Source organism: Enoplosus armatus, chromosome 23 (genome assembly GCF_043641665.1).
Source record: "Enoplosus armatus isolate fEnoArm2 chromosome 23, fEnoArm2.hap1, whole genome shotgun sequence".
NCBI lineage: Eukaryota > Metazoa > Chordata > Actinopteri > Centrarchiformes > Enoplosidae > Enoplosus > Enoplosus armatus.
In genome coordinates this window covers 15,116,036-15,129,235 of record NC_092202.1, presented here as the reverse complement: position 1 = coordinate 15,129,235, position 13,200 = coordinate 15,116,036, and the positions used below count along the sequence as shown (strand labels likewise).

Here is a 13,200-nt window from a genome sequence, read left to right as displayed (position 1 = left end):
GCATCTGTGGCCCGACGAGGGGGCCACGATTACACACTACAGCAAGACGACCTAACTCAATCAATGAGACGCACGACTGCTGCTAGACAGGAGGCCGAGGGGAAGGCTGACCGATGGTCTGATGGTACAGGGTCTGTTAAAGCTGCACTGTCATGTCCTGTAAGAACGCTGCATTCCATTTTTTTTTTTTTTTTTTAGCGTTCCCTCCCACTGGTGGTCATTTGGGACAATTCATCATCCCCTTGTTTACTTCCTGCTATCTGTCTTCATTGGCTGTTTCGGTCATGTGACACAGCCAGGTCATGGTTCAGAGAGAGAGAGATTGCAATATTTCGTTTATTTGCACGCCTGTATAGTTTTAACGCGTAGAGGTGACCCCCCCCCAACTCCCCCCTTGTTGTGCAGGTTGCGGTCGCCTATAATTAACCCCCACCTGGGTTACACTGATTGCGAGATTGCCGGAATACACGCTGAAGAAGGGGGCGTCTTGCCCGTTCGCGTGGCAACAATAAAGAGTCAAATTGGGGCGCTGTCCTGGTTCTACTTTTTCAGTAACGAAGAACTTCGTTAATACGTGCAAGTATACGACAGATAGATAACACAAGCAATATATGTGTATATAATATATATATATAATAGGCTTTTAGACTCATATATGGGGAGCGGGGGCTCAGAGGTTTTGCAGAATCTTTAAGTGGGCCTCCAGCCTCCAAAGCTTGGGAGGTCGAGAATGCAGTTTTAGACCACGTGACTGTGTGTAGCCGCGGGATTTCGCTGTCCGAGGAACGCGGAGGGAGGTGTGTGAAGCGCGATGTGCGCCGGCGATTCCGCCACCCTGGACCTTCAGGGCGTGAAGCAAAAATAAGAGACGGCAACAAAGCCCCGCAGGAACCGAGCCTCGGTCGTGGTCCGTCTCAGTTTCAGGAGGTCACACTTTGACAGATGAGGCTCTGCAGACGCAGTGGCGAGCGGGGCGGTACTGTGCTGTCAGACGTTAGAGAGAGAGTGTGTGTGTGTGTGTGTGTGTGTGTGTGTGTGTTGCGTAGATACACGACTGATGCAGAAATGTGGAGTAAATATATGATGTTTCAAGGCTGCGCAGCTGCTCGAACAGGACTTCCTCAGCACATGCCAAACAGGACACACTACGGAGTCTGCAGGGTGTTACAGGCCCGGCAGGCCAAGGCTCACATCACCCAAAAACCACCACCTGTTCTCTGTCTCACTCTTTTTCTTTTCTTTTTTTTTTTTTTATATCTACTTCTCTCCTTCCAGACTTCCCCTGACCTCCAGGACTAACTTTCACCGGGGGCTTACTCTGCTTCCTCTGAGCCTCTCTAACCCTCCGCGGTGTCTTTCCCACACTCCTCACAGCCCTTTGAAGGACAATTCATTTCCTGGTACTGACTCATACGTCACCCCTCCTCCTCCTCCTCCTCCTCTCCCCTCACCCCTCCATCCCTCCATCCTGCCAGCTGAAGCGGCTCCAAAGCCTCTTCCTTCGCAAAAAAATGAATAAATAAAATAAAATAAGAAGGGAGGCTGGGGGGGGCGCGGCTGGCTCGGAGCTGCCAGTCATCGTCTGAGCTGACACCCCGAGCTGGATTAGAGCAGATTAACAGAACAAAGCTCGTTATTGATTTGAATCACTATTAAAGTGGAGACACTGTGGGGGCCGCGGACAAACTCAAACAAACTAGTTCCTGCGAGGAGGGGGGGGGGGGGGGGGGGTGTTGATGAATGGAGCTTTGATAATAAAAGCAGCTGCCAGGAGAGTGCTTAAAAAGCGCCGCCCCCCCCCCCCCCACCTAAACTAGACTCTCAGGAGGACCCGAGTCCTAATTAACACCTTGTCAGGTCTGCCGCCTGGAATGCGGCGATACATTCAGCGGCACGTATCGCCCCTTTCCGTTTAGGGGGGGCGTCCCGGGGCGGCGGTGGAATCAGGGCTTTCCTTTAACTTAAACACACTTCCTCTCGCGAACCCTCCACAGAAAATCTGCAACTGAAATGAAATGTAATTAAAATGGAATGCAATGCCAACACACTGAGCTGTGTGTGTGTGTGTGTGTGTGTGTGTGTGTGTGTGTGTGTGTGATACACTGAGGCGAGGAGATAAAGCTGCCGAGCACCACCAGTCACTGCAAACTAATTGAATGATATGGCCAATTGTTTTGACGCTATTAATATTTAATATATGGTGATCACCCTGCGGGGCCACTTCTTTAATAATGCACATTTCTGCTGAATTCTTTTTCCTCGCTCGTAACACACACACACACACACACACACACACGTATGCAGCTGTGTACACAGTGTTACCTGTAACATAAGCGATTTTCTCACTTTCTAAGTTGAAGGAGCTTTTGAACAAACTGAAACTGTGCCAGTTCAATTTCTGCACAGATTATTTTTCCCTCCCCTCCTCGTAGAAGACTCTTTGTTTAAGAACTAGCTTTGCTGTTACCAGATTATGTCCTACTGGATGAGGAAGTCGACTTCTCCCTCCAGCAGCACTGCTTTCCCTGAAATAACTGCCGATGGGAGAATACATCTCAGGGTTTGGTCCAAAAGTGTGCGATTGCAGCAGTTAGTAGCAAAACTAAACTGGAGCTGCAACGATTCCTCGATTAATCGCCCTTTCAAGCAAAAAAGGTCAAATGTTTGCTGGTTCCGGCTCCTTGAATGTGAGCATTTGCTGCTTTTTGTTTTCTGACGGTATATGAAGATTCTTGGGGTTTCGGACTGTTGGTCGGACAAAAGAAGCAACTTGAAGGCGTCAGTTTTGGCTCTGGAGACATTTTTCTGGACATTTTATAGACTTAATCGATAATGAAAAAAGAGCGTTAGTTGCAGCCCCGAGCTAAACTATTGGCCGTTGCCTGGTAACCATGCATGACAAGCCTGTGTCTACAGATATTCTAAAGAGCTCCGGGAGGCTTCACTTGCTCCTCCATTCGTAAAAGCAACTTAAAATGCTGCGTTCAAGGCGTCCGTGGTGACGAAAGGTGCACTCGGTTTAGTCACTCGAATGAGTAAGCAGTAAGGAACTGGGCCACGGTTCATCTTTTCTGCCAGCGGGCGACTGATTGTTTTTGGGTGCGTTGCTCATCGCCTCAGTCAAGACGGCCACACATGTGATTCACAGACCAACTGCCAGCACATCCTCAGTCATCTGTCTGTTCAGGCATGTCCTGCCTTACGTCAGCTGGCATTCCAGGACCACCCCCCCCCCCACACACACACACAAACACACACACACACACACAGGCTTTCCCCACTCCCATGCTCAATCTATTCTCAGGATCTGTGTGTAGGTCAGACCCAGCTCATTCAGTCTCGTCAGACGGGCTTTCGCACTTTTTTTTTTTGCTAATAGACACTTTCAGCATTATGATGGGTTCTGTTTTCCCCTAATCACGAGATACTTTGTTGTGATAACAAGATGCCCCCCCCCCCAAAAAAAAAACAACTTACTTGTATGAATAAAAATATTATATCAATAATGATTCCCCCTCATAACAACGTACATTGTTATGATAATGAGATAGTTTCAACATTATATAACAAGATACACGATGAGACCCCCCCCCCCTCTCCTAACTATGACATACGTTGTGATAATGAGGTGTTTTTTTCTTAACATTCTAACAGATTATATTTTCTTCTAATGACAGTGCTTAGCAGTGAAAACTTATATCACAACGACAAGACGGTTTATTGTGCTAACGAGACGTCTTGTTGCGCCACCACCAGATATATTCCCAGAGGGCCAGCAGTTCAAATGAACTCCAGCAACGTTCCCAGTAACTCCTCCGTCAGCAGAGCGACTGCCTTCCCCCCAGAATGTGTCCCTCTTTCGCTGACCTACATTCGTCCCAATCCAGACCAAACTTCGCCGCGCTTCGCTGGGACTCCACTGCTGGTTTAAAATAAGCACAGACTCTGGCAGCTCGCCCGTCCTGTAATACACACTCACCGGTCAACCCTCTGAGCGCTTCCGCCTCCTCTCCATCTCATTCATCGCCGCCTGTCTGCTCCATGTTCGCCGCCAATTGTCTCTGGGCCTAACGGTCTGTTTCAGTTCCTCCATTTGTCTCCTCTTACTCCAAGTCAGCAATCTCTTTCCAAGCAAACTGACAAGCCTAGGCATACAGTGTGTGTGTGTGTGTGTGTGTGTGTGCACGAGCCTTTCGATGTGCCATTGAAGCATCTCGCACTTGCTCATCCGTTCTGAAGTCACGCACGCCTGCAGTGCAACGCTTCCCACGTTCCCTCACGACGAACCAACTGTCTGTGTGACAAAAACCGCCACTCACACTTGAATACAACAGCTGTGAGGGCCTTTACACACCAGCGGCACCGCGAAGAAGCAGCGCAAACTTTTCGACGCGCCTCACTATTCACATCGAGCGCGATGCCATTTTTTAATTTGGAATAAATTGTTAAGGTTCGAAAGATAAAATGGCGCCACGGAGGAAAGATTGAGTCAACCTCAAGTGATGGCAAACTGATGTTTTTAATATTGTGTTTTAATTGATTTCATAATTATTATAGTCAGAGCTTTTAGCAGTAAGCAAACAATAAATTGCAAAAATCTCAATATTATATATAGTACATAATATGGTATTTACTACTAGTATTTATAGTAATGTACTTTGTCTATTATTGAGTGCTAAATGAATTTTTTTGTCGGGGGAAAAAAAGCTCTTTTGGTGCCGTGAGATCATTTGATCATTTTCTCGGTTGCCTATAACAGCCTGTGGACTGATTTCTGATGTAAAGCTTAGCTTAGCTTGCTCGCTAACATTAAAATAAGCAAAATACTACCTGAGTAGACCTGTTAGTTGGCTAGCTTGCTGGCTAGCCAAATGACTTCGCCGGCTCACGCGATCCATGATGCTAGCTGACGTATTATGTATTATTACGTATTACGTTGTTTAGCCAACAACAAATATATGCAACGGTACAAAGCAAAAGGTGGGCAACTAACTTTCTACTAGCCGAGAGCGATGCGAGGCCGGGGGGGTGGACCGTAAGCTGACTGTGACCTAAACCTAAAGTAATGTTAGCCAGCTGGCTGTAACAACGCGGCATGGATGTGGCGCTGGTTGCTCCGTAACGCTAGCTGATGAAGTCATTTACAAACGGCAAGCTAGTTGGTATCACGCGACCGGATGCTGACTGCAGTTCACTTAACGGCCACCGGTGTCATTAATAGCAGGGACTCTCTGAAAACTCTGCATAGTACCTTTAAGTAGACAATATTTCTACTCCAGTTCTTCATCAAGTCAGAATGTTTAAAGATGTTTACCAAATATTACATTGCTATGTTATATTGTATTAAATGAAACTAATACTTCGCATTATGCAACTTGATAATGCCTTCCTGCCTTTCAAACACATCCAGTTTGTAGTCTTTCTGTCAAACTAATTTGTAGTCCTATTTGGGATAACCCCGGTGACATCATCAGGGTTATTGTCTTAGACCTGGACCCCCCCCCCCCCAAAAAAAGAAACTTGTAGCAGCTTTAATGTTGCATCTTTCTGAATGTGTGGTTCTTAAAGTGAGGTACACGAACCTACAGGGGTTTTATGGATCCCGTTTTTTAAGTCAGGAATAGTTTAATCTATTATTTCAGCTCGTTACAAAATATATGAGGGTGTCCATTTTCATTGGAGGCTCCCCTCCCCGCTGAAACGCACGCACTTAATTATTATAAGTAGCATTCCCAAATTAAATCCTCATGCCTGTGGCCTATTGAGGATCCCTGCTCTGATGAAGAGAGAGGGAGGTGCTCAGACTAACTCCATGAGCATGATGAGCGGTCCGACCTTGGGAGTCAGACAGAGCTCCCCTCGATGTCAGCCCCCCCCCCCCCCCCCCCCCGTTCCACATGCCCTCCATGGCGGCCACCGCACGCGCTGATTAGCCTCCCTTCTCTTCGTGGCCCCCCCGTGGCTCCACATTCCCTGCTCCCATTACAAAGAAGCAAACAAGCGATGATCAGAGAGCATGGCATGTTTGATCTCTCTCTCGGGGGGGGGGAATGCGAAAATTCCCTGTTGGTGGAGTCGCGGTCGTGGACTAGCAAACCGCCCACGGCCATCAAAACGTGTGGCTAATGGAACATGAGCTGTCTTTCTCAGCGTCTGTGACTCATAGAGCTTTCTATGCTGACCAACTGACCCCCCCCCCAAAAAAAAAGAGTTCTCAGCTCATTCTTTCAAAAAAAAACGAGCTCAAACCTCGTTGCTTTAGGACCGTTGAGCACCAGCACATCCTTATCCTAAGGCCATCAATGCAATCTTTAATAAGCTTTCAAGACGTAGTGACCCTGAGCTCCTGTGGTAAAAGCACTGACTGACCAAAAAGTAATAAAAAAAAAGACAGAGCTGAGAGAGAAGAGAGAGCTCTCTCTACATCCTCTGTCTCATAATTAGCTCCTCTCTCTCTCTCTCTCTCTCTCTCTCTCAGGTGGAGGAGGTGGAGACAGAGGAGGTTATTAAAAGGTGTCGGGGCAGTAAAGGCGGTACGAGAGAAGGAACACTCACTGATTACGTTCCACTTGCAGCACCAGCTGGAGGTCGTGGGACGAGAGCACTATTTCCCCCCGGACCGGGCGCTCTTCCTGTTGGGGCGGAGAAGAGAGATCGGATCAGATCGCGGGGAAAAAAGGAGGAACTCACCTGCGCTTAAAGTGCATTTTAAAAAAGGCATCAAAGGGCGTGCGCAGCCGGCGTGTTGTGTTCAGCCTGCAGGTAACACAAGTCAACAAGTTGCCCAAAGGCAGTTCATTCTGAGCTGAGAGGATAAATAAATACATTTCACAAACATCTCAAATGTTTTTCAGAGTAAATGCTTTTGTGGTATATATATATATATATATATATATATATATATATATATCAGAGACATGGGAATACATGTTCAAACGGCACTCTGATCAGGGCTGCAACTAACAACTATCTGCCAATTATCTATTGCCAAGTATTATTTATCTTTTGGCAAAATGTCAGAGGTGTCTTACAACCGCTTGCTTTGTCCAGGCAGAAGTCCCAAAACCACAAGACATAAACATTTGATCATTAACCTGAAACGGAAAAAAATCCTTAAAAGTCACGTTAAAATGCTTCGTTGATTATCAAAGTGCTTGGCAAATTCATTTTCAATACATTTTACAGACGCAGGGAGGTGAAGTGGGGAGGGTGGGGGGTGGGGGGGGGGGGGTGACATCAGTGGAGTGAATGTGAAATTTACATACATACAAGCAGCGCTGCAGCGGCTAACCCAACCGACAGAAAAAGGAGGCTGAAAAAGGATAAGTGATTGTCTCAAGCTCAGACGTGAGGATTCGCGGGCTTTCTTGGTCTTATGTTCTTGAGCACCGTCGGATGTTGGGGGCACTCGGCCTTTTGCGATGGCCATTTTGTACACCAAACGATTTATCCATTAATTGAGGGAACAATTGGCAGATCTATCGAAAATCATTAGTCAGCCGCAGCCCGACGTGCAAGCTAATTGCTCGTCCAGTGAGCAGTTAACTGTGCAGCACAAAGAGAGCCCCATCAAGAAATCTTGGCTCTTTGATACGCTACGACGGCAGCGAATGAGACAACAACACTCACTTGTGCGACGCTATAATGAATGTTGACTAGAGCTGCGGCAATGACTCCATTAATTGAAAATGAGGCGCTAACTATCACGATAATCGATCAATCGTTTCAGTCACTTCGTCAAGCAAGAATGTCAAAACATTTGCTGGTTCCGGCTTCTTGAAAGTGAGGATTGGCTGCTTTTCTTCGTCGCTTATGAGAGCAAATGAAGAGCCTTTGGGGTTTTGGACAAAAGAAGCAATTTGAAGGGCGTCGCTTTGGGCTCTGGGAAATTGTGATGAGCGTTTTTCACTTTTTTTTTATTGACAATTTATAGACTAAACGAGAGGAAACCATATTTGAATGATGAACTTCTTTTAAATTATATTGCTTTTTGCTGATTGAGTAACAGCAGCTCTGCAAAACCGGAAGAAAGCGGAGAAACCCCGCTGGCCAGAAAGCCAGCCGAAGAGGTTAGAGCCCAGGCAGAACCCTCTGGTGTCTGCACAACTGGCAATGAAATGGCACGCTCCCCGGTTTTAGACATGGACACAACTGTCAGTGCCGCGTTCTACTTTCCCACAGACAAGGTTTGCTTTGAGGAAGACCGCTGCGCCACAGCCGACAGGAGTCTGAAGCGCGACAAACTCTTTACAGGCAGCGTGAAATCATTACACTTGTCTCGACTACGAACATCCTTTGCTAAAAAAAAAAGGGAAGAGAAAAAAAAACCTGTGTGTGTCTGTCAGAATGATGTGAGGTGACGCTGCATGCCTACAACAGTGTCGAGCACACACAGTTTCCCAAACCGTGTGGTGTTAATAGCAAGCTGGGAGCTCAAGAGTCGGGGCGGTGTGTTCAATGCCACCGTGGGCATGTGGCCACCAGTGAACCGCCCCACACACACACACACACACACACACACACACTGTGTGTTCTGTCAGTCACCAGCAGCGGCGGGTCTCATCAGTTCCCAGTACCCACTCGTGCCCGGGCCTGTTATTGCAAGATTGCAATTATTTGAGCAGACTGCGATCATTCTGCACAATCGCTACACTCCACAATCAAGGGAATTTTAAGCCAAGTACGCGAAACAAACAAAAGCGCCATATTTCCATCATGTTTCCCACATTTTGATGTTGGATTGGCGCTCTTTTAATCACGCCATTTCGTTCTGCCCTCTTCTTCTGCAATGGTTCAGCGGCACCAAAAGTTATATCTTGATGCGCTCAACTTGCGCTCATTTTTTTTCTTTCTGCACTACACATGAAACCTGGCTAATTTCAGAAAGGCTGCAACAAATAGAATGAACCCTAAGTTGCTCCTGAAGGAGACAAGCGCCACCGGTCGCCATCGGTGTGAGGATGTGTGGGTGAATGTGACTGAACTGTGAAGCGCTTTGGGAATCGCGAAGGTTGAAAAGCGCTCTACATAGGTGAGACCATTTAACATCAAGTGACACACGCTCAGCGGACGCACGTCCACTTCTCTTGCATAACTTTCAGCTCAGCCTAGTTGTGAAGCTCCCCCAGCTCCAGCTGAAAAACCTCGCCTGGTCACGGCGGGGTCACAGTGGGTGGCGGGTGGGAAGTGTGAAAAGAAGGGAGAGCACTGGTGACAGCCAGTGGTAAGAGTGTGTCAGGATTTACATGAAGGGGGACGTCGGCGAAGTGTGAACTGTCAAGAAGGTAATTAAGTGGACGAGGAGATGTCTTAAAGGCCTCAGTGTGGGCTTGGGCGGTATCAAGGAGGGCCGCGAGAGGAGCAGCAGCAGCAGCAGGCCCGGGCAGGAGGGACCGCAACAAGCCAAAGAGGTCGGTGTCTTCTTCCAACTAGAGAGGCAGTTTATTAGCTGCATGATTTTATTCAGCTGCCAAGTCTGCCACCACCCGCCCACTGATCGGTGTCATCGGGTCCTTCAGTAAGAATTTACGGAAGAGGGGCGCTTATTTCCCATCTGTTACTGTTGTCAAAGACTAATGGCACATTAGACACACAGCATTGAAGGCTAGACAATGTCATACATGCTGCAATTACCTCTACTCCCCGTCTATCAGCTTTTACGTTTGGAAGGTAGGAAAAAATAGATGGCGCCCCAAGTCTACCTCAGTGCTTGTCGGATTATCTAAAGTGTCCGAAACCCCTTTCCGATGGTGGAATCGGGGGAGGCTGTGTCTGACAATTTTTAGAACTTTCCGAAACAGACAATTAGACAATCTCTTGACTGGACGTGGTCTAACAACAAGTCGGACAAACTGCTTCTCCCCTCAGACCCATCCTTGGACAAGGTCTCAGTATGCTTCAAAAGGTGCACTTGTGGGATCGTCTAACGGCATCGGACACCCTCGCTCCTAAGACAGATTCGGGGGAGGCTGCATCCGACAAATTTTCATTCTTCACACAACTCCTTTTCTGACTTTTGTACAACGGCGCGCAACACCACAAATGCTTCCGAGGAGAGACAGTCGAAAAGCGGACGCTGTTATCCCCTTTTCCCCCCCAAATCCTGTGGCGCCAGATTCATATTGCCTCCCTGATCTCTCCCCCCACAAATTTTGTATCTGGGGATTCCCCCTCGAAAAACGGGGGGAAAAAGGCCTGCTGTCATGGCCTCCTCAGGGCTACACCCCACTGCCTCCCCAATCTCGGCCAGACACACGGCGGCAGGCTTTCCGCCCCACCTTCAAGGTTGGCCATTAGGAATAGGTATAAACACTGACAGCTGTCACATGACCAAGTTGGTTTGAAGAATAGCGAGGCCTTAAAGCGGAGGCTCCCTCAATAGAACCTGATTGTGGGGGGGTTCATATGCAGAAAAGAAAGAGGTTTAGAAATGCAGCTCTTCATTGGATTTCATCGTCTGCATGATTTTCCACTCGCTCAAAATATCAAATGACCAGTTACTTTGCCTTGTGGAAAAGCCATCTCCATTTCCTTTCCCACTTCACTGCCTCTCTTCATATCTCTGGGCCAACATCTCAGGGTCAATTCTTCAAAAATGATTGGTTCAGAGGCTGCTGCTTACTGAGTTTGTTGTGGGGTATCTGCACATTTGCTGATCAAACGGCTTCCGAATCCTCACATCCCCTCAACCACATTTGTCGATCTTTCACAGCAGCCACTGGTGTTTGTGCTCTGAGTGATTTGGGCTGCTACTCCTGATTTCTCGAGGTTACGGTTATACAGCTTTAATCTTCATGCTGCACCCCCACTGGCTTAAAGAGCAAATAAATGTACGGCGCAAAGCCGCATCAAGTATACGCAAATTTAAACTGTGTGTAGTGACATGTTTGATCATGTTTCAGTGTCAGTCAATTGGGATTTTGTTAGTATACCACATCCTGGAGGGGTAAGATAGAAGATGAAAAAACGGGCTGGGGCGATTAAGAGGGATGGGGAGTTTGAGAAGTCGCTGGGTAAGAAGTGAGAAAAGTCCCGCTCAAGAGGCTCACTTGATGAAAAGAGACAGTTGGAGAGACACTAACAGACACCGAAAGAGAAAGAGATGGCTGAGACAACAAAGGAACAGGAAAAGAGAAATCGATGGTGAGAAACAACAGCAAAAGAGGACGGCGAGGGGACAGCGCAAGAAAGGAAGGGGAAAGTTGTTGACTTTGGCTGTGCCACTGATGCTTATCTGCTCGGGGCTGTGGATGGACATCGGGGGGGGGGGGGGGGGTAAAGACAGCAGATTCTGTGCATCAGATGGAGCTCCGAGCCCGGGCCCTCTCTGTGCTCCAGCGAAGCAGAGCTAACACACACTGTGCCAGAGGAGGGCTTATTAGATGGATCAAAGCGTGTCTAATCTACATGCTAAGAATATGATGAGAGGGCCCTGACAATCCTCCATCCGTCCCTCTTGAGAGGCAGTGATTATCATACAGGGTTATGAACAGTAAACATACAAAGATGCGATGATGTATGCGCTCTTTCGCATCATGATGTGGCTGTGCGTTGCCACAGCGACAATTGCTATGCTCTATAAAGGCTTATCTCGCGCTTTACAAGATGCCAGGAAGCCCTCATTTAGTGACAGTTATTGTGTGTTCATTTGATGACACAAGAATGCACTTAAAGCTGCATTTTTGCACAATGACAGTCCCAAAATGGAACCACAAGCAACCTTAGATAATTTGGTTTATTACAGCTTGGGTCTTCTTATCCTCTACTGGTTATGATTGTAGTGGCCAAAGGAATACCTGAGATCCGGGAACGTGTACAAAATATAACGAATAAGAAACAGAAATAAAAACTATACACACTTACAATATTTAAGTGAAAATAAAAGTAAAAAATATACACAATAACAATGAATATGTAGATATGTATATATATGTATGTATTGCACTGTTGCGTATAACTATACATGTATTGAACTGACATTTAAGAATAAGTAATAGTGAGGTCGTATATGTAGAATAAGTAATAGTGAGGTAAAACTGAAAGTGAGCGCCTAAAGTGCTAATTTTGATTTTGCCTTTGTTTTCTGCTCCACATACTTTTGAGTGACATGGGGGTTTCTCTGTTGTCTTGACTCCCACAAAGTTCATTGTCAGCATTTAACTTAGTGAGTACTATGTTAGCTTTACAGATAGCAATGGTGGACAAAACAACAAAAATAAGGTGCGGTGGTTAGCGCCGTCGCACGGGAGGCCAGCACCTCGCATGGCAGCTCGGTCGCCATCGGTGTGTGAATGGGTGAATGAGACCTGATCTGTACAGCGCTTTGGGAACCGTTCCGGTTGAAAAGCGCTATTTAAGTGCAGTCCATTTACCATTTTAAGAAACCGGAATTTACCTTTAAACATTGAGGACTTGAACATGCAGAAATATTGCAAAATGGTGTCGGTGAAAACAAGATTCCAGATCTCACGCTGAAAGAAATCTGTCACTAGCATGGTTCCAGATCACTGAATTGCTTTTAAATCTGCATATTTCTTCAGTCTGAGTGGAAAAAAAAAAGCCCTGCTCCTAGCAACAGCGACCGCAGCCTTCATGTTAAGTGAAAATAATGATCGGTCGTGGGGAAAACAGAACACCACTCACCACCACCCCCCCCCCCCCCCCCCCCCCCCCCCCCCGGAAGATGGCATGAACATGAACACAATGTCAGTCTGAATAGTGACGTGAAACGAAACAGCAATTCAGTCCGCTTCAGCTTTACCTGCATGTCTTTATTGGTAGAGTAATGATGGTGCAAAACTGTCTGGAAAGTTTTCAGCCAATCCAAAAAAGACTACACGATGACGCGATCATGTAGACATTAAAAAGGCTACTACTTTCCCCTCTGCCTTCGGGGTGACAAGAGATCTGCTCCTTTGCTCCTTTGAATACCAGCAACTTCGATTGGTGCAACACAACACAAAAGCAGCGGAGCGTTTCTTAAAGTTTCATCATTTTGCGAAGGAGATTCCTCACCACTGACTACACCTCAAACCTGAACAGACTTTGGTTCATTTTTTTTGTATTATAGGTAAATTTGCAGTGTATTCATCTAAATGGGGAAGAAGTTGAGTCCGTGTCATGTCTGTTAAGAAAGCAAATGAAATATTGGCGAGTAAATAAAAGACAAAACGGTTCCAGGATGGAGTTTTCCAGTTGCAG

General features: G+C 46.8%; 1 protein-coding gene across 1 annotated transcript in view; it reads right to left on the bottom strand.

The window, feature by feature from the left end:
• Nucleotides 1-13,200, bottom strand: part of adam19a (ADAM metallopeptidase domain 19a) — a 134,414-nt gene that overhangs the window by 68,369 nt on the left and 52,845 nt on the right. Inside the window, exon 3 of the mRNA XM_070929697.1 lies at nucleotides 6,556-6,632. Coding sequence (XP_070785798.1) covers nucleotides 6,556-6,632 — 77 coding nt within the window. The remainder of the gene's footprint in view (nucleotides 1-6,555; nucleotides 6,633-13,200) is intronic.